At 36.2% G+C, this 24,041-nt stretch overlaps 1 protein-coding gene and 1 long non-coding RNA gene across 7 annotated transcripts in view; one reads left to right on the forward strand and one right to left on the reverse strand.

Moving 5' to 3' along the window:
• The window catches only part of LOC118143699 (uncharacterized), a 76,715-nt gene extending 67,963 nt beyond the window's left edge, over positions 1-8,752 (forward strand). Inside the window, exons 3-4 of the long non-coding RNA XR_004728036.3 lie at positions 5,945-6,013; positions 8,288-8,752. This is a non-coding gene — a long non-coding RNA (uncharacterized LOC118143699). The remainder of the gene's footprint in view (positions 1-5,944; positions 6,014-8,287) is intronic.
• The window catches only part of PHTF2 (putative homeodomain transcription factor 2), a 167,558-nt gene that overhangs the window by 46,872 nt on the left and 96,645 nt on the right, over positions 1-24,041 (reverse strand). For 4 of the 6 annotated variants that reach the window (XM_017975405.4, XM_035253994.3, XM_009002571.5 and 1 more), the window contains 4 exons: positions 18,464-18,533; positions 16,989-17,147; positions 10,414-10,579; positions 8,992-9,156 (listed from right to left, as the gene is read on the reverse strand). In XM_017975405.4, coding sequence (XP_017830894.1) covers positions 8,992-9,156; positions 10,414-10,499 — 251 coding nt within the window. In that variant the 5' untranslated portion in view covers positions 10,500-10,579; positions 16,989-17,147; positions 18,464-18,533. The remainder of the gene's footprint in view (positions 1-8,991; positions 9,157-10,413; positions 10,580-16,988; positions 17,148-18,463; positions 18,534-24,041) is intronic. The other 2 variants (XM_078343037.1, XM_035253993.3) reach the window with 1 other exon arrangement.

Consider the following 24,041-nt stretch of genomic DNA (forward strand, 5'->3'; position numbering starts at 1 on the left):
AGAGGATACACATAGGCTATATGCAAATACTATGCCATTTATACACAAGACTTGAGCATCCTCAGAGGTTGGTATCCCGGAGGGTGGGGGTGGTGATGCATGGGGATATCCCAGAACCAATCCCCCATGGATACCAAGAAACAACTGTGGTTTTGTTTGTTTGTTTTGTTTTCAAGAGAGACAGACAAGGTCTCAATCTGTCTCCCAGAATGGAATTTAAATGGTAGGAGAGATAACTTCCAATAATTGCAAGTAAAGAGGGTCAAAAACTGGCCGCTCCAGACCAGATTTAGTTTTACCACTGATTGCTATGATTCATACTGGCATTAATAAACAAAAGTAACAACCTCAAAGGATAGTATTAACGAAATTAATTACTCAAAAGGAACACAGGCCACCAAGACTTAAATGTTAAGTAATTCCTCCTGTTGCCTTGTTTTAGGGAATAAAAATACAGTAAAGGCAGCAGGGCTGAGAGATTTATTTAAAAAACAAATATTGTAAAATTCTACTCACATTTTTAAAAAGGAAGTTAATTTTCTTTCAGTCAACTTTAAAACATGCACAACAATAAACAGAATGCAAGATAAACAGCATTCTGATTTGAAAATAAACACATATACTGAAATGATCATTCCTCACCAAAAATGGAAAGCAGAAAGAAGCTAGTATTAGGAAGTAAAGTATTACCATATAGGAAGAAACCGTACTTTTTAGTATCCACACACAAATACACAAGTCAACCTTCTGACACTTAGAATTCCTGTATATAATATTCATTTCATAAAACCAGAGTTAATGCTATTTTCTTAGATCAACCCAAACACCACAAATCATAGGCACCTGGATAGCAAGGCTAGTAGTATCTTGAACACAGGAGACGTGTCTGTTCATAACCTTTGCCTACTTTTTGATGGGGTTATTTCTTTTCTTGGAAATTTGTCTAAGTTCTTTGTAAATTCTGGATATTAGCCTTTTGTCAGACGGAGAGATTGCAAAATTTTTCTCCCATTCTGTAGGTTACCTGCTCACTCTGATGCTAGTTTATTTTGTTGTGCAGATACTCTTTAGTTTAATTAGGTCCCATGTGTCAATTTTGGCTTTTGTTGCCATTGCTTTCAGTGTTTTAGTCATGAAGTCTTTGCCCATGCCTATGCCCTGAATAGTATTGCCTAGGTTTTCTTCTATGGTTTTTATGGTTTTAGGTCTTACATTTAAGCTTTAATCCATATTGAGTTAATTTTTGTATAGGTGTAAGGAAAGGGTCCAGTTTCAGTTTTCTGCATATGACTTTTCCCAATACCATTTATTAAATAGGAATTTTCCCAACAGCATTTATTAAACAGGGAATCCTTTCTCCATAGCTTGTTTTTGTCAGGTCTGTCAAAGATCATATGGTTGTAGATGTGTGGTGTTATTTCTGAGGCCTCTGTTCTGTTCCATTAGTCTATATAACTGTTTTGGTACCAGTACCATGCTGTTTTGGTTACTGTAGCCTTGTAGTATAGTCTGCAGTCAGGTAGCATGATGCCTCTAGCTTTGTTCTTTCTGCTTAGGATTGTCTTAGCTATACAGGCTCTTTTTTTGGTTCCATATGAAATTTAAAAGTAGTTTCTTCTAATTCTGTGAAGAAAGTCAATGGTAGCTTGATGGGGATAGTATTGAATCTACAAATTACTTTGAGCAGTATGCGCATTTTCACGATATTGATTCTTCCTATCCATTAGCATGGAATGTTTTTCCATTTGTTAGTGTCCTCTCTTATTTCTCTGAGCAGTGATTTGTAATTCTCCTTGAAGAGTTCTCCTTGAAGGATATGAACAGACACTTCTCAAAAGATGACATTTATGCGGCCAACAAACATGAAAAAAAGCTTATTACTGGTCGTGATAGAAATGCAAATCAAAACCACAATGAGATACCATCTCACGCCAGTTAGAATGGAATGCTTTTACACTGTTGGTGGACGTGTAAATTAGTTTAACCATTGTGAAAGACAGTGTGGTGGTTCCTCAAGGATCTAGAACCAGAAATACCACGTGACCCAGCAATCCCATTACTGGGCATATCCCAAAGGATTATAAATCATTTGACTATAACATGCACACATGTTTATTGCAGCACTGTTCACAATAGCAAAGACTTGGAAGCAACCCAAATGCCCATCAATGATAAACTAGATAAAGAAAATGTGGCACATACACATCATGGAATACTATGCAGCCATAAAAAAGGATGAGTTCATGTCCTTTAGAGGGACATGGATAAAGCTGGAAACCATCATTCTCAGCAAACCAACACAAGAACAGAAAACCAAACACCACATGTTCTCACTCATAAGTGGGAGTTGAACAATGAGAACACATAGACACAGGGAACGGATAGCATTAGGAGAAATACCTAATGTACATGACGGGTTGATGGGTGCAGCAAACCATCATGGCACATGTAATAAACCTGCATGTTCTCCACATGTACCTCAGCACTTAAAGTAGAATAATAATAAAAGAAAACAGGAGACATACAGCTCTATACTGCTTTTATTTATTCCATGATAGAAGCAGTATTTCCTAGACATGCACAGTGTGCCCTTGACAACAGTCAAGGCGAGGACAAAACCTAGAAGCGTGGAGCAATTTGAAGAGAGAATGGAGGCCTCCAAGCTCTGTTGTTATTAAGTGATTACAGTGTTTTGAGGAATAAATTAAGATGAAATCAGTGAAAATGTTATTTTGTAAACTGCAAATATTGTAGTAATTTCATTGATTTGACCATGACCTTAGTCCTAGCTTTTGAAAAGCTGTGTACCAAATTGAGCATAAAAATAAAGAGAAAATAGTTTATATTCAGAAGACAGCTCATTCAGAATCTCCTCAGCTTACTATAGATCCAATATAATTCTAGCACAAATCAAGGAAAGCTGTCATTTAATACTACCAGAAAATGTCAAATTTCTGGTACATTTTTCAGAATATTGTAAATTGATTACAGATTTTCATTTGCCACTTTGAGAATCCCTAAAATTCTGAGGGATGTTAGAAATAACAAAACTGTGATTTTCAGTATTTTTTCTGACTATTTTTCCATGATTCTCTGAGACAAAAAAACACCTCAGATTTAATTCTGTCCTGGGTGTTAAAAAAGCTTATAAGGGCAACTAGGGGCTTTTCCTAGGAATATCTTTCCAGATGGAGGGGGAAGGACCTCGAAGAAAGCCAAGCAATCCAGACTTAGCCATTCACCCAGTCAGTGAACCAAGGCTGCGGCCCTCCTCAACTCTATCTTAGTTGCTCACTCTCCTATTCCCACCTCCTTGAGTTTAGCTTAGTTTCTATTCAGAAAAATGACCTTATCAGATTTCTGAGAACTATTCTTCTTATAAAAACACTGCATATCCAGCTCCTTATTAAAATTTACTTCAAGACCAAACTGAAATGTGAAGCCTTCCTGACTCTCCTCAGCAGAGATCACTGTACATTCCTTTGTGCTCCTAGGATATTTTGTTTACATTTGCAACACTGTATTTTAGTGGATTATATGTGACTTTCCTCCACTAGTTTAAGAGTTCAGCATTGTATTCCCAACATGTGACTCAATGCCTGGGTTAGGATAGGTACTCATGAGTCACAACACCTAACCTAGGTATTTCTTTACTAACAAGAATCTTAGCACTTTGGGAGGCATACTGCTTGAGCCCAAGAGTTCAAGACCAGCCTGGGGCAACATGTTTTACTTGTCTCTACTAAAAATGCAAAAAAAAAAAAAAACTATCTGGGCATGGTGGCATATGCCTGTAATCCCAGCTACTTGGGAGGCTGAGGTGGGAGAATCACCTGAGCCCAGGAGGTAGAGGCTGCAGTGAGCCATGAATAATGCCACTGTACTCTAGCCTAGGACAGAGTAAGACACTGTCTCAAAAAAAACAAAACAAAACAAACAAAAAAACCCAAGCCATCAGTATTTCCTGCATTGGATTTTTAATAGAAAACAGAAAAGATTTGAAATGAAACAACATACAAGACTTACAGTTTTATAAGCAGTCTACCACTGTAATCTTTTGATGGCATGGCCTTGCAGAATTTTCTAAAGTATTATGCTTCACATTGAAGGAGTGGTTAATTCTATGTCAAAACTAATCTTGGGAAGAAACGACATTTAGAAATACAGGCAAGGGGCCGGGCGCAGTGGCTCATGCCTGTAATTCCAGCACTTTGGGAGGCCGAGACGGGTGGATCACAAGGTCAAGAGATCGAGACCATCCTGGTCAACATGGTGAAACCCCGTCTCTACTAAAAATACAAAAATTAGCTGGGCATGGTGGTGCGCGCCTGTAGTCCCAGCTACTTGGGAGGCTGAGGCAGGAGAATTGCTTGAACCCAGGAGGCGGAGGTTGCGGTGAGCCAAGATCACGCCATTGCACTCCAGCCTGGGTAACAAGAGCAAAACTCCGTCTCAAAAAAAAAAAAAAAAAAAAACATGCAGGAAAATCAGTTTCTTTGTGAGATAATTTTGGTTTTTTTCTGAAAAATATAAATAAATGTATAATCTACATAAATAGAAAACTGAATGTGTCTTTCACATTGAAAAAAACCAAAAAGTTAATATAACTTTTAAAGGACCTGCTAGTTTATAAAATCTCAAAGCTATTGTTTCAAAGATATTAAAAACCTAGTTAGGTAATCAAGAACCCACATGGTATTCTGTATTGCCATAAAACAATAAAGGTTGGAAGTGTTTGTGGATATTCCCAAAAATATTCAGAGGTATATAATTAGACAGAAGACTTCCAGTATTAAAGGACATGAGAGAGTTGCTGGGGAGAAAGTTAACAGTAGCAGATAACTGTTATTCTAGAACACAGTATGAAATTTCTAGTCCGGCTCTCACTTCCACAAGGCTAGGAATCAAGGGAGAGGAAAAGTGGATAGTGGAGAAGCAAGAGTGTATAAAATCTCAAATATATGAAAAAGATACAAAAGTCTCCATATTATTGTCACTACTATCTGGAGCTATGCATATACCTTGGTCACATGCTAATAGCCCTTCAAAGACCTTTGGGCCCTCATATTTCCTGGGTGCCATTATAACACATAAATTTGAAAGAAACCCGCAAGATTAGGTTCATTTGTGGTACCTGTAATCTTCTAAGACCAGTCCAACTCCAAAATACAGTGACTTAACATATTAATGACGTATCTAGTTGTGGCCATAAGGTATTTCTTTAAAATCTAGTATATATTGGTATGTAAATCCCCTCCATCCTTGTATGTGGAAGACAGGCAAAAGAACATCACCCAGTTTATAGCTTAAATGACCAAACTACTTAAATCACAAGTCAGTAAAAGCCAAATTTTAATCCTTGTACCAAAATTTTCTGGTGGAACTGCATATCACGTTAACTTACATTCTGCAGTATACTCCATTCTGTGAAGAAAATGAATTTATTAATTTTTATTGAGACAGGGTCTTGCTCTGTCACCCAAGCTAGAGTACAGTGGCACGATCTCAGCTCACCGCAGCCTCAACACCCTGGGCTCAAGAAATGCTCCCACCTTAGCCTCCCAAGTAGCTAGGACTACAGGCACATGACACCATGCCTGGCTAATTTTGTTTATTTTTTTGTAGAGATGAGCTCTCACTATTGCCCAGGCTGGTCTCGAACTTGTGGGCTCAAGCGATTTCTCCCACCTTGACCTCCCAAAGTGTTGAAATTACAGGTGTAAGCCACCATGCCTGGCTTTATTAAATCTTTAACTTTCACTTTAGTGTTAAAAAACAATAACTACTAAGGCTAAATGTGACAGGAATCTTAAAGGTAAGTCACTCAGGCCTATTAGTTAACATGTGATCTGGTTTTCTGCTGTCTTTAATTCATCAGATCAATTTACATAAGTTACTTTCTCTTCTCAAAAAAGAACGTTAATTCCTGTTTGCTGTCTTTCAGTGATACTGGGATGCTGAAATGAATCTTAGAGGACATGAAAGAAAACCTAAGATCCATGTGACTTCTGAAGTAAGTACTATGCTGAACTATACACAATCAAGATGTAATTCATCCTATTCAATCTCTTCAGTAGAAATTTTAAACGAATTAAGATAATTCATTGAAATTAAAGTAATAAATTCTTAAGAAATATAACTGATTTCTATCTTTTATTTTTTTTAGATGGAGTCTTGCTCTGTTGCCCAGGCTGGAATGGAGTATGGCACAACCTTGGCTCACTGCTACCTCTACCTCCTGGATTCAAGCAATTCTCCTGCTTTAGTCTCTCAAGTAGCTGGGATTATAGGCACCTGCTACCACAGCTGGCTAATTTTTGTATTTTTAGCAGAGATGGGATTTCACCATGTTGGTCAGACTGGTCTCGAACTCCTGACCTCAGGTTATCCACTGGTCTCAGCCTCCCAAAGTGCTGGAATTACAGGCATGAGCTACCATGGTCGACCTCTATATCTTTTTAAATTGGTATTTTCTTAGACTTTGTTTTCTTAAGTTTAAAAGGGTTTAAATTTTCAAATGAGAAATACTGTGTCTTGTTTCAAAAAGAACAGTTTATCTTGAGAATAAAATGTACTTGGAGATAACAAATAGCATCTTTCCAACTTATAAATACAGGATTTTATAACAGTGGTTCTCTTAGCTGGGTGGTTGTGGCACATGCCTGTAGTCCCAGATACTTGAGTCTGAGGTAGCAGAATCGCCTGAGCCTGGAGGTCAAGGCTTCAGTGAGCCATGATCACGCCACTGCACTCCAGCCTGGACTACAGGAGTGAGACCCTATTGCAAAAATAAATAAATAAATAAATAAATAAAATAAAAAATAATACAGTACTTCTCTCAGTGTGCAGTAAGATAGGTTAAATATATATATATAAAACACATAGTGGTTCTCACCCTAAAATCTAGAAAACCATCAAGACACCATACACAAAGCTTAGATATCTGTGTGGTTATTAATATTTTCCTATCAGTTATGTTAACAGAGATAACTTAATGGAAGTATCCAGCTTTTCAATTTATCACCAGAAAAAATTTTGTTAAGTCTTAGTTGATATTTCAGTTTAAGCCCTTCCTGACTTAACAAAGCCTGAAAAAAGAAAATACCATTAAGATCTCTGAACTCAGCTTACAACTTCTAAAATTAACATTTCTCTTAAGGTCTTCTTGTACCTATTATTTTTAAAAGTCTCATTCATATGCTGGCAAACCAGCCCCAAAATGATAGATAAAACACAGTACATCTTTTAAAATATATAGATGTACAGCTGTCATGATTAAAGAGAATAAGTCCAGAGTGAATTAACCACTATAATGGCAGCCATGATCATGGCCATGCTGCTGCCCAATAGCAGGAATATTTAAGTTTCAATCTCATTTGATGCGAGAAATATGGTAAACTTCCAAAGGTATCAACCTACTAGTTTTAGGGGGACTCTGAATACTACACACACATAATATCAGTTGTAGACAACCAAAACAAATGAATGATTCCCAAAAAGTGAAATATATCCATTATGCAATTTATAACTACTTATCTGGAAAATGTTCAAGAAACTGACTTTGCAGTGACTAAATTGTTGCATATCAATGTTAGAAAGGAGAACTATATATTATTATGGGTAAAAATTTAAAAAAACACTAAAGAGAGAGTAATAGAATTCAACCAAAGTTAAAAAGCAAAAACAAAACTTACTGTCTCTGGAGGAAGAATAGGTGATTGGAATACAAAGGGTTTCCACTTAATTATTGTCATGTTACTGTAAACTATTAAAATCTGGAAAACTTTCCCCAAAATTATAATCAATGAAAATATGCCCAGGATGTAATTGCTTAGTTCTATAATGCATGATAAACTTTATCCTAAGAGCACAATCACAAATTGATGAAATATGGTATTAGTGGAGGAGTTAACAAAGTGACAGAATAGTTATTTGCAGTATCCCTTTTCTTGATTAATTTAGTACCTTTCATCAGTTACATTCAACATTTGACCATAGCTTTTTATCTTTTTTCAAATTTATTATAGGTATATATAAACTAGTAATATAACCCTTAAGTGTTTTGAATTAAATATTCAAAATAATAATAATACAAGCTTGAGTTAGGTTTAAATTTTTGTTGTTTGCTGTAATTATATTTTCCTATTGGGTGAGTCTTCATCGATGGTATAACTATACAAAAAATCATTTTTGTACAGTTCAAAATGCACATGGTACACTGTAGAATTACATACTATAATATATATTTTATTCACTTAAATAACAATGCCTGTATGTTTTATTTCAGATAATTTTGGACAATTGAGGCAAGAACTTAGAAGAAAAAAATTATACAATTCACAAGACATTTTAATACAGTCAATTTTGACCTAAAATGGTGATAAAAATAAATTAACCAATTAACAGAAGTAAAATAGAATTTGAGAAATATAAAAGAAACCAAAATAAAAAAAACCCTGGCTGAGTATATTGGTTCAAGCCTTTAATCCAAGTACTTTGGGAGGCCGAGGTGGGTGGATCACTTGAGGTAAGAAGTTCACACCAGCCTGGCCAACATGGTGAAACCCCGTCTCTACTAAAAACACAAAATATTAGCGGGGCATGGTAGCACACACCTGCAATCCCAGCTACTTAGGAGGCTAAAGCACGAGAATCACTTGAACCAGGGAGACAGAGGTTGCAGTAAGCCAAGATCGTGCCATTGCACTCTAGCCTGGGTAACAGAGCCAGACTCTGTCCACAAAAAAAAAAAAAAAATCCTAACTAAATATACTTTGGTATATTTATTCTCATATAGATGTATTTATATATGACCCCAAAAAACTTTGCGGTCTCTATTTTTCCTTTATCTATACTATTATAATTTATCAAAACAAAATTCATAATGAGGCTGTCACATTTAAAGTAATTAATATCCATTACCTGAGACTGAAGTACCAGAAAAGGGATAGTGCATCTCTTTGCCATATAAAGCCTTAAATAAATACAAACCCTGATAAAAAGAAAGCAGCATGCCAGAGATCTCTGAAGACAGCACCAACGCTGTGAGACGTGCTTGTACCGTGGCTCTGAACTGCTCCCTCTTGTGTGTTATCTGTGGTACTAGAACCATCGCCTTCCCTATGTACTTCCAAATGGGCTGCTTTTCTTAATTTCCTTCATCAGAAGAGATTAAGAATGGAAGGCAGCTTTAACATTTTAGTAACTACTTTCTTGGTAGTACAATCAAAATTTTGGAAAACATAAACACAGAAACACAACAAAACTTAGATTTACTAGATAAAATTTAATCCAAATATCATGGTGCATATTCAAGACCAATTTCTAGAAATGTTAAGGTATTGGTCCTTGCATATACTGGCCAGTCAGCGGACAGAAGGTTGTAAGGATGGCATTGAGCAGATATTTACAAAAGCATTTCTTCCCTATTTAAATGCCACTTATCTGCAGATGAAGAAAGAAGAAAATTTACATTGGAGAGAATTATAATCTAATTCATCAACATTGCTATTTATCTAATGTAGGTAATATCTTTTAAAACTGAGATGGGCTTAAATCTCAACACCCAAAAACTACAAATGTCACAATCTCTCAGCAATGATATTCAAAAGAGGATATGCTCCAAAAGAACCTTAAAACAAATTCCAGGGTACTAGGTGGCCAGTGAGAGATGCTATGTTTAATGAATCAAAGGGCAATATTAAACAGATCCAAATAGAATTTAGTGGCCAGGTATGGTAGCTCATGCCTGTAATCCCAGCACTGGGAGGCCGAGGTGGGAGGATCACTTGAGTCCAGGAGTTCAAGACTAACCTGGACAATAAAATGAGACCCCATCTCCAAAAAATAAAAAAAATTAAAAAACTAGCCAGGCAGGGTGGCATACCCTTTTAGTCCCAGCTACTCAGAAGAATGAGGTGAGAAGATCACTTGAGCCCAGGAAGTCCATGCTGCAGTGAGCTGGACTCCAGCCTGGGCGACAGAGTGAGAGAGTGAGACCCTGTCTCAAAAAAAAAAGAAACAAAACAAAATAAAGCAAAACCAACAAAACCAAATTGCATTTAGTAAATACAGTTTAACTGAAATTTTTTCTAGGTTTTTGTTTTTGCCAAAGCATCTTAGAAATACAAGATTTTATAAATAGTGGGAATTATTATCAATCTAGCTAACATATATTGTCTACATTGATATTAGGTGACTATAAATGAGCTTCAAGGCAAACAAAACAAAAACACAGGCATGTGGTCTTTAAATGGCCTTTAAGCAAATATAGAAGCTAAATCATTTGGTAATTGATTCTGAAGCTCAGTGTTTTATTTGAAAGAGCAACTTTACAAGATAAGAGGAGTCAAGAACAATTGTGGATTCAAATTACATAAATGTACAAAAAGATTACTTTTCAAAAAACAGTACCTTCTTCTTTTACCCCCTGTACTTAGAGGAGGTTTGGGTGTTCTTGTGGAAACAATCTGGCAGTGCACAGTTCCCAGGAGCAGCATCAGCCATATTGGCCCAATCACCTCTGTCAGAGGTATGCTATGTGGACTAGAAGCGGAACAGAATAATACTATTGCAGCAACTACAAAAAGGGAAAGAAAATATGCTTAATTATACATCTGATAGTCACCCCTTCAAAACTTTTAAAATTGTTTTTACATTACTTTTTGTCAAAATATTTTTCTAAGTTTAAATGAGTTTAAAATATTACTGCAGACAAGCTCTTTCAGACTGTTTTACTGTCTGCCACAGCCTAACCCTGGTATTTCACAATAAACTCTTGGAACAGGACAACACCTAACATAGTCTCTAAAGTTCACCTCAACACTGCAACGTAAATTAGATGCGTATGAATCTAAAGACATTTCTAAGTAACATCACAGACAGTCAAAGAACCACCCTAACCTCAAGTACAGTATTTGTTTTACAAATAAAGAAATCTTATGGTAAGTATATAATACAACTATAAAGAGCTTCTTATTAATAGAGGTCTATCTCCTTAGAATTAATAACAAATTTACTTAGGCATATTTACCAGAGAAACCACTCAACATCCATCAACACTAACTATTACTACATGAAAGAAAAATCCTGTTTTTGCCTACACAGCATCCCTTGGACTTTCTAGACATAAACTCTCTTTACCTTTGAATAGTCTTCCTCTTTTATCCATCAATCAAACATTATTATTTCTCCCACCTCAGAGACAGACATGTTATCTAGGCTTGTCACAGTCTTAGTAAGTCTGAACACCAAACTTTATAAAAAGATGGGCAAGTGACCTAAGCAGGGCCAGTCAGTCTTTTACAGGTACTAATATAGGTGCTTCAAGAAGACCTTTCTCCGAGATTACAAACACTAAAGACTATGAAAAATTGAAATTGCTAGGGGCCACCTTAGCCACCATCCAAAGAGAGCCAACCTAAGAATGTGACCAGCAAGACCAGATTCAACAACAACAACAAAAGTGAAGATATTATCTGAGCCTCTCAATTCAGCCATGCCTGAATCCAGGGCTAACGAGTACCTAAAATAATATGTAAACATTAGAAGACTTTTGGTCATTTTGTTACCTGTGATCACAGTTATGTGGTTATATAATGTGCATATTTTGAAGAGACACATATTCAGGGGTAAAATATCTCAATATATATAATTTACTTAACAAAACAGATAACTAAACATCCCACAATGTTAATAATTGTTAAATTAAAGAGATGGGTATTTGGGTGTTTAGAGTGACCATGTAATTTACCATGTAAACCAAGACACTTTTTTTTATTGCATTTTAGGTTTGGGGGTACATGTGAAGAACATGCAAGATTGTTACACAGGTACATACATGGCAGTGTGATTTGCTGCTTTCCTCCCCATCACCTATATCTGGCATTTCTCCTCATGCTCTCTCCCCCAAACTCCCCACCCCCCACTGTCCCTCCCCTATTTCCCCCCCGGCACAGACCCCAGTATGTGATGTTCCCCTCCCTGTGTCCATGTGTTCTCATTGTAAACCAAGACACTTTTGAGAGTGAAAGGAGAGATGTTAATAAAAGCACCAGGACAACATGAGTAAACTGGGAATTGAACAATCCCAGGCAAACTGGGACACATGGCCACCCCAGCTGTTGTAGTATTCTACCTAGTTTCCTATTTTTTTTTTTAACATTTATGATAAACAGTAAAAATAATAATTAAAAAAAAACTCAACTTCTTGCAAAAGCTAGTTTGCATTTAGTTTCCGCCATCTGCAACTCAAAGAATCCTGGTCTAACATACGGAAGCTTAAAACACCACTTAATCTGCTAAGATACTTAAAGAGTATCATGAAAACAAATTTCAAATGTACATAATCATAAGTAATAAAGTTCCTTAAAAACAAAAATTTTTAAATGCTAATCATCTTTAAGAATTACCCTGGAATTTAACCCAAATTCTCTAGTTCTTCCATAACAGTCTGGAATTTTCAAAAGCAGAGTTTTTTTGTTTTTAATATGAAATTCTAATGTGACTTTTATCAAGTTCTTTAATATTTTTGAGCCATGGTTTATTCTTCTGTATATCTATATAGTATACAGCATACATATACATATAGTATATAGGCACTATAATAGGTTTTAGGTGAGGTAATACATGTAAAACGTTTGGAAAAGCTGCTTATACACAGTAAATGTATACTGAACATTGATGAACTTTAATTTTAAAAGGGAAGTACAAATGCTTACTTAAGTTCAGGGTTTCAGACACAAAGAAGAACATCTTTAAAAACTGTAGGTTTATATCTGGTTATTTATCTGAACTCTTTGAGCCCTGTGATCACCATTCTCTGTAATGCTAGGGTTGGCAGCATACAAATTATATTTTCTGTATCTTAACAGGAAGCTATTACATACTGTAAAATTCTGACGACAAGGCATTAGAAAAAGGGGGAGAAGCCACTTTCTTCCTCTCTTTTTCCTCCTTTCTTCTGCCTGAATCTCTCTAAAAGTGATCATGTCCCTTACAGGGTCTCAGTTCCTGAGACAGTGGCTCTTCCTGACTCTGGTATCACTTTCTACTTTTTGTTTTCCTCTAAAGTTGAGGTTTAGAAGACACATGGAGAAAACATTCACTTCTTTTATATAATGCTGAGTCATACTTTCTGAGCATTTAATAAAGATCTATGAAACAGACAGTGCTGCTAGAGATTTCTGGTGGAGATCAACTAAGACAGATCGTTGTTGGGAACAAACAGTTCCAAGGCAGGACTTCACATACTGGGCAAGTAGATCTTTAGTAGTAGGCCAGACGCAATAGCACACACCTGTAATCCCAACACTTCGGCAGGCTGGTGCAGGATTGCTTGAGCCTAGGAGTTTGAGGCCAGCCTAGGTAACATGGCGAAACCCTGCCTCTATAAAAAAAAATTCAAAAATAGGCTGGGAATGGTGGTGCATGCCTATAGTCCCAGCTACTCAAAGGCGGCAGTAGTAGGAATGATTGAGCCTGGGAGGACGAAGCTGCAGTAAGCCATGAATCTGCCACTGCACTCCAGCCTGAGCAACAGAGACCATGGTATCTCACACCTTTAATCCGAGCACGTTAAGAGAGTGAGGTAGGAGGATCACTTGAGGTCAGGAGTTTGAGATCAGCCTGGGCAACATATTAAGACCCCATCTCTACAAAAATAAAAATAAAAAGAATTAGCTGGGCATGGTGGCATGCTCCTATAGTCCTAGTTACTTGGGAGGCCAAGGCTGGAGGATTGCTTATACCTGGGAGTTCAAGGTTGCAGTGAGCTATGATCGCAACACTGCACTCCAGCCTAAGCAACAGAGCAAGACCCTGTGTCTAAAAAACAGAATAGAACGGAATAATCTTTCATTTTTAGGCCTGGTAATTTTTAAGATTTAGTGGTAATCAGGCAATGAAGAAAAAAAGACAAGACAATCTCTGCTCCCTATCCCTTGATTTAGACAAGGGGTATCCAATCTTTTGGCTTCCCTGGGCCTTATTACAAGAAGAACTGTCTGGGGCCAAATATAAAATACACTAACAATAGCGGATGAGCTTAAAAAAAATTGTAAAAAAAATATCATAAGGTTTTAAGAAAGTTTACGAACTTATGTTGGGCCACTTTCAAAGCCATCTTGGGCCACACGTGGCCTATGGGCCAAGGGTTGGACAAGCCTGATTTAGAGGAAAAAAAAGGGACATATAAAAAAGCAATGAAAATACCTGCTATGAACTAAACTGTGCTCCTTTAATCCTCCTCACACAAATGCATATGCTGAATGAAGCCCTACCCACAATGTGACTACGTTTGGAGACAAGACCTATAAGGAAGTAGTAAAGGTTAAAAAGATGCATAAGGGTAAGGCCTTAAGCTTCATATAAGGGCTACTGTCCTTACGTGAAGAGGCAGACAAACCAGAGTACTCTCTTTCTCCAGTCACACACACAAGAAAGGCCTTGTGAGGATACAGCAAGAAGGTGGCCATCTACTAATCAGAGAGGCCCCATCAGATACCAACCTTGATGTCGTCTCACTCTTGTACTTCCATCCCTCAGAATGGTGAGAAAATAAATTTCTGTTGTATAAGCCACCCAATCTGTGGTATTTCATTATGGTAGCCCAAGCTGACTAATATAATACTTACAATTAAGTGCTATAATATATATAAGAAAGATATGTAACTACACTGGGGCGTTATGAAAGGATTCTCAAAGAAAGTGATGTCTGATGCCTAATCTAAGTCTGAGAGAACAAGAGAATTGATTAAACAAAAGGGAAAAGGACTACCTCAGGCAAAGGGAGTTGCATGTCCAAAGGTATATAGGCAAAAAAGCACAGAATGTTTAAGAAACAGCCAAGAGCTAGTTTAGCCTAGTTAAGGTGGGATAGAAATTCAAGGAGGGATTTATAGAAAACTCAGCTTGTATCTTGAAAGCAATGATAACTGGTGAAGAAATTCAGACCTTAAGTGGCTGGTTTTAATTTGTCATTTAATAGGTAAATGGACAGAAGGTAGAAGATGATATAAGGTATCCTGGCAGTAATCTGGGCAACCAAGACATGGAGAAGTGGAAATAGAGCTGAGAATGCATAGTTGAGATACTTAAAAAGCATGTAATTGAAGTCAAAAACTATACATAGTTGTAAAAAAAAGAAATCTGACTGCATTTGATTCTTTCTGCCTTTCAAGAAGTGCGGACAAGAATGAGAACATAACTCAGAAATCACAGCAGCACCTTGCTTTTCACAGGGTGTTGCAATGGAGATAGAAGTGGTTTTCAAAGTACTGGCAGTCTGCCAGTCACGTCATGACTTTGGCACTGGCTGTGTGATTTTAAGGTTAAGTCATTTCTCTAACTAAGCTTTGCTAGGAGAATGCTTAGTGAGTTCATCATAAGGGCCTTATTATTAAACTTGGGTTCTGAACTGAAAACTATCTCATTTAATTCCCAATCTAACCTGTGTTCCCTATTTAACTTAGAGGAACAAGTAAGTAAATTTCAGATACAATATTATTATACAATGTCAGTGAACTTTTAGATACATTGGAAACTTGTTTGTCCTGGAATACTAGAAAGCAGCAATAATTTAAAAAGCACAACGCACTGTGATATACAACCAATGGTACTGAATTACTCTAATAAGCTATTGCAATTTCTGACCACATTTGAATAAAGTTTTCTCCTCTAGGTAAGCCAGAAAACCCTTGAAGATAACTATTTTCAGATTAAGCTCTCTCAAGTATGTTTGAGAAGAAAATAAGAAAAATTATAACTAGAAAATATTTGAGAAAAATAAATTTAGAAGAACTGTCATGTAATGGCATGATAAAAGACTGATTTTCAAAAAGCAATGACAAATCATGTATAAAATCATAAGAAATGTGATTACATTTAATTCCAGGCATTCTAAAGCTATCATTAAAATAATTCAAACTGTAAGAAAAGATTGATAAACAAATATGTTCACTGTAGCAGTAATTATAATAACAAAAAATAGCAATCAGCTTAACTGCCCAATACTGATGTAGGACAAGATATTCCTAGAACTTAAAAGTCTTATTTACGAAGACTCTGATACTCATTATGACATTAGGTAAATATATATATATATGTAGCTGTTCATATAAAATAATCTCAACTATTTAAAAAGTGTTATAAAGTAAACTCAAAAGCAAGATGATGGGTAGTTTTTTTTTCCTTTCATACTTTCTACATTTTTCAAATTTTCTGCCATGAAGATATTATCTTTAATCAGAACACACACACACACTCTCTCCCTCTCTCTCATAACAACCACAACATCATCATAGTCCATACCCTTTTATGTATGTAAGATGTACCCTGGCTGTTGAGAAAACACATTTAAATCATCATTCAGGATTGTAATCATGGTTTTTATTTTTTAAAAAAACATATTAAAAGGAATGACAGGACATCAACCAAGTGAAAATAACTGCTTGTTCATGTGATAGAATATGAATATTTCTTCTTCAGTTTCTAAATGCTCTACAGTATTATTCATGTTGTTATATAGTGCTCCTAAGACTATGCATTTGAGTGTTGTGTTAGGAGGCATGTAAGAGCTGTTAAAAGTATGGCTCTGGAATCTGAATGCTTAGACTTGAATCTGAGCTCAAACATACTTGATGACTGTGTGTGGCTTTGGGCCCTCAGGTCTTTCAGGTCCCACATCTATATGCGAAGCATAACGATAGTCCCTATACTTCCCTGGGTTGGTGTGAGAATTAAATGAGACTCTAGAAAACACTTAGAAGAGTGGATATTTTTCTTTAACTATCTACAGATTCAAATATTCATAAAATTATACTGGAAAATAACTTTGTTTTCTCAAATTTTTTAATACCAAATCAATTATGTGCCTTTATTAACATACTCATACCTCATACTCAGTAGTTAGTACATGTTTAAAACAAAGCCTTATTAAACCTAAAAATATAACATTCTGAAAGTTAAAAGCAAAAATCACTTAATTATACCTTGAAGAAGATAAAGGACAAGAAGCCAGAAAAAGATGACCTTTGATGTTACTTGTAACCACCACCGGAAGAAAAAGGGGAAAAATACAACGCGAACAATTCCCTTTCTGGTCAGGGAAGTCCAAGGACTTTCAGGCTTTGCCTTTGCAAATGCAGACCCTGAAAAAAGTAAAAAAGGACAACAGAGTATATTTACATATTATTCTTTAATTTCTTTAAAGAAAAAGTTTCAATGTTTGAAAAACACCACATAATTTTATTCTGTATTATACTATGAATAAGAAATGTCCAATTTGTAGACACTTTATGTTTTATATTTTATTTTATTTATTTATTTTGAGATGGAGTTTTGCTCTTGTTGCCCAGGCTAGAGAGTAATGGTGCAATCTCACCTCACCACAACCTCCACCTCCCAGATTCAAGCAATTCTCCTGCCTCAGCCTCCCGAGTAGCTGGGATTACAGGCATGGGCTACCACACCTGGCTAATTTTGTATTTTTAGTAGTAGAGATGGCATTTCTCCATATTGGTCAGACTGGTCTTGAACTCCCGACCTCAGGCAATCTGCCAACCTCAGCATCCAAAAGTGCAGGGATTACAGGTGTAAGTCCCCTTGCCCAGCCAATTTGTAGACACTTTCAAGTTTTTTGAAAAAAAACAAAAAACAAAAAAAAACATTTTTTGAAATAACAGCAGAATTTCTCCCACATATTTTATAAATATAAAACAATATTCAAATGTCAGATCCAGGTAGGAATTACAAATGACCACTTTAATTATTTTTTGGTTGGTTGTTTTTTTTTTTTAAGACAGGGTCTTACTCTGTTGCCCAGACTGGTGTCAAACTCCTGGGTTCAAGAGATCCTTCTGCCTCAGCTTCCCAAAGTGCTGAGATTATAGGTGTGAGCCATTGTGCCTGGTCCCATTATCTTTTTAATACTATTCTTGTCTTCATTAAGGCTCACAACATTTTTATTTCTACAAAAACAGACAGTCAGATAGATATCTGATATAGTTTAAATAGTTCTCCCAGTCCAAATGTGATGTTGAATTGTAATACCCAATGCTAGAGGCAGGACATAGTGGGAGGTGTATGGGTCATGAGGGCGAATCCCTCATGGCTTGAGGCTGTCCTGGAGATAGTAAGTGAATTCTCAAGAGATCTGGTCATTTAAAGTGTGTGGCACCTCCCTGCCACCACTCTCTCTGGCTCCTGCTCTGGCCATGTGATGAGCCTGCTCTCACATGCCTTCTGCTATGAGTAAAGCTTCCCAGAGCCTCCCCGGGTACTGTGCTTCCTGTACAGCCTGCAGATCCATGAGCCAATCAAGCCTTTTTTCTTATAAATTACCCAATCTCAAGCATTTCTTTATAGCAATGCAAAAGCAGCCTAATAAAATATTTTAACCTATTTTGAATTGTTTCTTCCAGGACAAGGTCTACTTGTATTAAGCTTTTGTTTATCCAAGACTCACCTCTTACAAGATCAACATCTATGAGGTCTGGTTTCACATGTGCCGTTTTCTTTGGTTTATTCCTTAGCCCCTACAATATATTAAAAGAAGTGCTGAATTTATATATATATATATATATACTTAAATCTAAAACAGGATAAAATCAATTTCTAAAGTTTTCAATTTAAAATAAAATTGTTAATAGTAAAAAATGTAACATATGATGCATTTGTTACAAATGGAACACAATTACAGTATTAAAATAAATTTCATTACTGTCTAAAAAGATATATTTAGAGATGTGTATAACATGCCAGACCAGTTTATTACACAGTAAAATTCTAATACAAATACTATTACTTCCAAGCAAATTTAGGTATACAGCTTTAGGTGTAGGGAGAACTGCATTGGCCCCATACTGGCATTAGGAAAATATTAAGGCTAGTTAGGGGAGCAGCAGCCCCGAAGGGACCTCAAGGTGTGATGCTGGAGGCATTCCTGCAGAAAGTAGTAAATCACACAGTTGAGGACCAGAAAGGATGCAAACTTCTCAGCAGATGCCAATCAGTTGAGACCCAGAGAAGATGATGCACTACTCATGGTTGCCATTATGTTCACATGTCAACCCCTCATCAGACCATAAATGCCACCTCATCACCTCAGAACTTAAGACACCATGACCAGGAAGAGGGGGAGGGAGAGGTGGCTGTCATAAACTGAATTCATTTAAACTTTAAATTATTAAACAGAGTAAGATTAAGTTTCTGCTATCAGTATATAGAGTAGAGTAAGGGTATAGATCGAAACCAGTGGGGGAATAAAAAAACCTAGAAGAAAATTACACTATTACTTAAGACAAGAATGTTAAGAATTGGAAGAGCTAACAAAAATAAAAATGGAGAAAACCAAAAATAATCGGAAGCGCTTAAGCTAAACTCTTCAGGAGCCAAGTGCTACTAGATGACACAAGTGTTTAGATGTTCATTCAATTAAGTGACACAAGTGGTTTTTATTCATTCAATTAAGCAAATAACTGTGCAGTAAATCCTGTCTCTGGTCCTAATCCAAGTAACAATGACACTCTCCATCAAAGTAAAAATCTGATTAAGTATTCTGTTTGTGTCTAAAACAAAGAAGAAAACCACATTTGAGGTCAGAATTAACTGAGGTGCCTAAACCAAAAACGTGTCCTGAAACCAAGATGTAATTAATTTTTGAATCCCTTCAAATAGCTCAGTTTGAAGTTGCAAACCACCCAGAGATACAAAAACAAATATGAAGGAGAAATAAAGGGTAAATGTTAAAGAAATAGCAATGATAATTTTATAAATAGTCGATCCTCATATTCTCAGATTCTATAATTGCAAATAGATCTACTTGGTAAAATTTCCTTGTATCCCCAAATCAATGTTCATAGTGCTTATGCCCTAATTTGCAGACAAGCATGGAATGAAAAAAAAAAAAAAAACTCAGTCACCCAGTGTGCATGTTCCCAGCTGAGGTCAAACAAGGTGATGCTTTAAGGTTCTTGTTTCAGCTCTGATTACTGTAAACAGTGTCCTCTTCATGGTCTATTTGTTGTTGTGTGTTTCACATTTTTGTGCTTTTTGTTGGCAGTCCTGTTGTTCAAGATGGCCCTCAAGTATAGTGCTTAAAACACTGTCTAGTTTTCCTAAGTGCAAAAAGGCTGTGATGTGCCTTATACAGAAACTGTGTTAGATAATCTCTGGCCAGGCACAATGGGGCTCATACCTTTAATCCCAGCACTTTGTGGGGGCCAAGGCAGGCAGATCACTTGAGGTCAGGAGTTTGAGACTAGTCTGGTCAATATGGTGAAATCCCATCTCTACTAAAAATTAGCCAGGCATGGTGGCACTCGCCTGTAATCCCAGCAGCTTGGGGAGGCTGAAGCATAGAGAACTGCTTGAACCCATGGGTAGAGGTTGCCATGAGCCAAGATCATTCCAGCCTGGTGACAAAGCAAGACTCTGTCTCAAAAAATATATATAAAATAAAAAATTTTTAAAAATAAAGATAACCTCTGTTCAGATATGATTTACAATACCGTTGGCCATAAGTTTATTGTTAATGAATCAAAAATATATATTAAATAAGGTGCCTTTAAACAGAAACACATATAAAACAAGGTTCTGTATTAATTGGTTTGCAAAAAGTGTTGTGACTAAAGGCTTGCAGGAACCTAACTCTGTATTTCCCCAAGCAGCAGTGGTCCAGTATTTTGCTAATTCAGTGTTCAGGGTTGACTTTATAGAACATAGCTACCCCAAATAATGAGTATGGGCTGTATCTGTACGTTATTTCTGATTTTAATGTCACTATAGAGTGGCTGACAGATTAGAAATCATTCCCAAGATTTTGCAAATTAGAGAGGCAACTGTAATAATACATACATTCAAACAAAATTTCGTTAATAAAGGACTATTTTGATTTGGTATTAAGCTTATTACAGTAAGACTTTACCTTTATTACTGTAAAAATATTTGAAAATAGTAACATTTTAATTTACTTGTTTTTATAAACTGCTTCCCTAACAACTTGAAAGTAAACTTATTGCTAATGTCTTCTGACTAATCTGAATCTTAATTTATCGCTGTATACCTAATATTTTTAACAAGATTGTTTAAAGAACTAAAAGTCCTTATAAGAGAAATAGCAAGTTATCTTGATTTGTGCAACTAGTTTTTCAACATGCTTCTTCTACTTGACCTTGTTTATATGTTGTTCATTTCCAATTTTGTATTCTATTAAAATATATTTATTTTGAGCTACATTGTAGAGCCACATCCTAATAGCCAGTTTCGATAAAATCTTCCCTCCAAGGTAGCCTATTTAAAGGTTTTTTTTTAAAAAAAAAAAAAAAGAAAACTAGAAGGCCAGGGGCAGTGGCTCAACCTATAAGCACAGCACTTTGAGAGGCGGGCGGATAATCTGAGGTCAGGAGTTCAAAACCAGCCTGCCAACATGGCAAAACCCAAACTCTACTAAAAATACAAAAATTAGGCATGGTAGTGGGCATCTATCTGTAATACCAGCTACTTGGGAAGCTGAAGAATTGCTTGAAACTGGGAGGTGGAGGATGCATTGAGCTGAGATTGCACCACTGCACTCCAGCCTGGGTGAGAGAGTGAGACTCTGTCTCAAACAAATAAACAAACAACAACAACAAAAACAGGAAAATTTCACTGCTAAGTCACAAAAATGAAAGATAGCATCAAGATACAAAAATTCATAAAATCTGATTTTAATTAAGTAGATATTTTACACTGGAAACTTTCCGATTGGCTTGGGGTAAACTATATTCACACAGAGTAGCATAGCTTTCAGTACTATAATGAACTTTTAAACAATTTAAACAAATAAAAAATGAAAAATAATTTTTTTTAAAAATGAGATTTTAAAAACTAGTGTTGTTTTATGCACAAACTATAGCCTTGCTAAGAGCTGGATGAACAACACCCACCCCTCTCTATGCCTGATAACAGTTTATCAGGCAGAACATATTACTCAGCATCTGGCTCCTCCATGCGGGCTCCCCTCACCCACTTCTGCATTCTGCCCCCAGGTCTATATTCAGCACTAGACTATGCACTCTCAGCACCAAGCTATGCATCTGAACCTCAGCACTAAACTGTGCACTCTCAGCACTAAACTATACAGCTGAACCCGCGAAAACTGAAGAAATCCCACCAAGCCTTACCCAATGGCATCCCACCCCATGCATCCTAGGCCAGACCCCCCTCTAACCCCCATAAAACTCCCTGCCCTGAGAAGTCAAGTGCGACTTCTCTGGCCCCCTTTCCTTAGGACCACAGAACTTTGCCCGGGAGATAAATAAATTGGCATCTGATTGTTCTTATACTGGCCTCAGTTTCCTCATTTTAAACTCGGCAGTAACCATTACAACTAGAAAGTAGAAACAAGCAGCACAAATATAATTAGTAACCAAGAACAAAAATATTTTATTTATTAAATATCATTTAAATTGTTATAGTATGCTCCTATACAGAAATGATTCAAACACAGTAGTATAAAGTTTTTTATTTAAAAAAAATTCTCTTTGGCCCAACACAAATAATGCTGGGCCAAAAAAAAAAAAAAAAAAAAAAAAAGAACTGGGCTGTTTAAGTTTAGAAAGTGTTTCTACTCAGTTATCTAGACTTCTGTGTACTGTTAATATTTAGACTCCATCAAAATACATAAACAGTTTCATTTTCTAGAAATATTGTTTAGTTTCCCCATCCCCCTCTTCTCTTTAATGGCTTTATAAGCTTTATGGTAAAGCTTTAAAAGTCTAGTAGATACTAAAACAGAAAAAACTTCCAAATTTACTTGTAATTTTTGGTCAAGGTGATCAGAAAAAAAACAAAGTTTTTAGGTACAATTTCTAAAACAGTTATAAAAAAATAATTTGCAACTAACAAAAGATTTTACACTTTAGCAACATCAACTCTGGGTCTGTAAATGAAAAATAAACATTTCCAAAAAATGTATTTTCTTGTCTTTGATTTCTCTAGTAGTTGCTCACTGCTTTGACAACTAATAAAATAATCAATCACATGGGACAAACTCAATACATTTGGTACACTGTTCTCTAAACATCAGGTAGAGTGGTTTCTTAAAATTCAAACATTAACATTAATACACCGCAGTCATGAGCCTCTCCACCTTCCTTAGAATAAATACAAAATTATTTTACACTATAAATAATTTGCCTCCACTAGAACATTTAGTAAGAATGAAATGTGCTTTTAGACTTATTAACAAATTGATCCTTTTAATTCAAAGTAACAAGAGTAGGGAGGATAATGATAAGTTGATTATGTATGTATTTTTTAGAGACAAAGTCTCACTCTGTAGCCCAGGCTGGAGTGTAGTGGTATGATCATGGCTCACTACTGCCTTCAACTCTTGGGCTCAAGTGATCCTCCTGGCTCATCCTCTCAAGTAGGTGGGACTGCAGGTATATCCCAGCTAATTAAGAAAAAAAAATATTTTTAAGAGATAATGTCTTACTTTGTTGCCCAAGCTGTTCTTAACTCATGGACTCAAGCAATCCTCCCACCTTGGCCTCCTAAAGTGTTGGGATTTCAGGTGTGAGCCAGAGAAGTTGATTAACGGGTAGAGTGTACATTATTCAAGTGATGGATACCCCAAAAGCTTTGACTTGACTACTATACAAGCTATACATGTAACAAAATTGCACACGCACCCCATGACTTTGTACAAACAAAAAGAAAAAATAAAAAACATCTATAATTCTGTAGCTCTAACTACATCCACAATATTAGGCAACCATCACCACGATCTAGTTTTTGAAATTCTTTATCACCCAAAAGGATAAAAAATAATGAGAACAAGTTTCCTTTAATTTTGTCTTATTTTTAATCTTTATTCTTAAAGACTAGTCAAGTGCAGTAGCAGGAAAGGGGGAAAGAATGGAACAAGGAGTTCATCTGATCTTTGACTGTGAACAATTGAGATAACTTGCTACCTTCAGAACGGCCAAAAGAGCAAGCTTTTATGTTTTTAATTTTTCAATTACTATTACAAGGTATTATCTTTAAAGGGAGACATACTT

This window comes from Callithrix jacchus, chromosome 11 (assembly GCF_049354715.1).
Source record: "Callithrix jacchus isolate 240 chromosome 11, calJac240_pri, whole genome shotgun sequence".
Taxonomy (NCBI): Eukaryota; Metazoa; Chordata; class Mammalia; order Primates; family Cebidae; genus Callithrix; species Callithrix jacchus.